This window comes from Poecilia reticulata, linkage group LG11 (assembly GCF_000633615.1).
Source record: "Poecilia reticulata strain Guanapo linkage group LG11, Guppy_female_1.0+MT, whole genome shotgun sequence".
In the NCBI taxonomy this organism is placed as follows: Eukaryota; Metazoa; Chordata; class Actinopteri; order Cyprinodontiformes; family Poeciliidae; genus Poecilia; species Poecilia reticulata.
Window position 1 is genome coordinate 14,456,018 of NC_024341.1, and position 1,467 is coordinate 14,457,484.

The window sequence follows — 1,467 nt, forward strand, 5'->3', positions numbered from 1 at the left end:
TAGATCAATTTCTCAAATCTGATTGACTCACTCCTCTGCGTCTTTTCCGCGCCTGCACCTGAGTTGATGTTGTCGGAGACATGGACCCGAGAGGAGAGCTTATGTTCCTAAAGTAGTAAAACAAATGGGATTTCAGTAAAACAAAACGTTACTACCTAAAAAGCTGTCTGACGTTAATTCAGGGATGAAAATCTTACCCATTCTCATCTGCACTCTCCTTCTCCACTTCAATAGTTTCATCCAGTTCGCTGTCCGACGAGCTAAAATCGTGATTCCGTTTCATTTTTACGGCTTCAGAGTAGTTCCCCTCGGTGTGTCGTTCGGGTCTGCCAGACGTGTGTATGCACAGGTTCGTCCTGAGCGCCTCTGTTTGAAGAGCTCGGCGTTCCCACGGTGTCATTTCAACTGTGTTGCCCGCCAGCGGGGGCGGGGCTTAGTGCTCGAAGGAACCAATCACAAAGCCGCCTGGACTTTGATTGGCAGGGCAGTTGTGGCCAAGCACACACTAGTACACTAGTGCCTCTCGAAGAGACCTGAGAGGGGAATAAAAGTTCAGATGTCTCACTCGGGGAACTATTTTGATGGTCATGAGCGAAATAAAATTATGGCCACATATTTTGGCTTGCAAGAAATCTCAACATGGAATACCCAAAATATTTGACAACCAACAAACAAACAAAAAAAGTTAATTTGGACAATGTAAGCAGGCAAATGTGAAGATACCCTGAAAAACAACAACAAAGAACTTAAAAGAACGCACATCTGCAAAATAACCACTTTGGAGACGCAGTACAAGTACAAATGACACAGCAGTGTGGTCTGTGGTCGTTTTGAGTTTCTTCAAGTCGAGAGTTTCTGAGGAGTTTGAGGGCTCTTTGTTTCACAATCAGACCATGATGGGACCACTGGTATTTTTAACTTCTAAAAAAAGACGAGCACTGCTATTCCTGCCATTTAGATCTATTTCTGTTCAAACATTTTAAATCTGCAGCTATGCTCTTCTCTGCATGTGTGGCATCTGTGTCCAAAGCATTTAGCTGCTACGATATATCATAGTTGAGGATAAGCAAATGTAGCCATGCATTTAGACAGAGGTGGGGAGAGTGCCCAAAAATTGTACTCAAGTAAGAGTAGCACTACTTCAACCCATTTTTACTCAAGTAAAAGTAAAAAGAAATTTCTCAAGTAAGAGTAAAAAAAGTATTTGGTAAAAAAAAAAAAGTCTACTTAAGTACGGAGTAACTGATCAAATGATCAATCATTTAATATTTAAAAATTACATCATCTAATTTCTCTTCTAAGAAGGAAACTATTTCTCTAAGTCTGCTACAAAAATAATGAATTTCAAAATACATGTCCATAACAGTCAGTTGCTCATTTCATTGCAATTTGTTTGACAGAAGACGGGTTGGACATACTATTCCAAATTATCTAAGAGTTGATAAATTAGTTTGTTCATTAGCTGAC

At 40.1% G+C, this 1,467-nt stretch overlaps 1 protein-coding gene across 1 annotated transcript in view; it reads right to left on the bottom strand.

Annotated features, from left to right (window-relative positions):
* Nucleotides 1-430, bottom strand: part of hey1 (hes-related family bHLH transcription factor with YRPW motif 1) — a 4,730-nt gene extending 4,300 nt beyond the window's left edge. Inside the window, exons 1-2 of the mRNA XM_008422035.2 lie at nt 198-430; nt 32-107 (exon numbers count right to left, since the gene is read on the bottom strand). Coding sequence (XP_008420257.1) covers nt 32-107; nt 198-400 — 279 coding nt within the window. The 5' untranslated portion in view covers nt 401-430. The remainder of the gene's footprint in view (nt 1-31; nt 108-197) is intronic.
* Between the last annotated feature and the right edge of the window lie 1,037 nt (nt 431-1,467).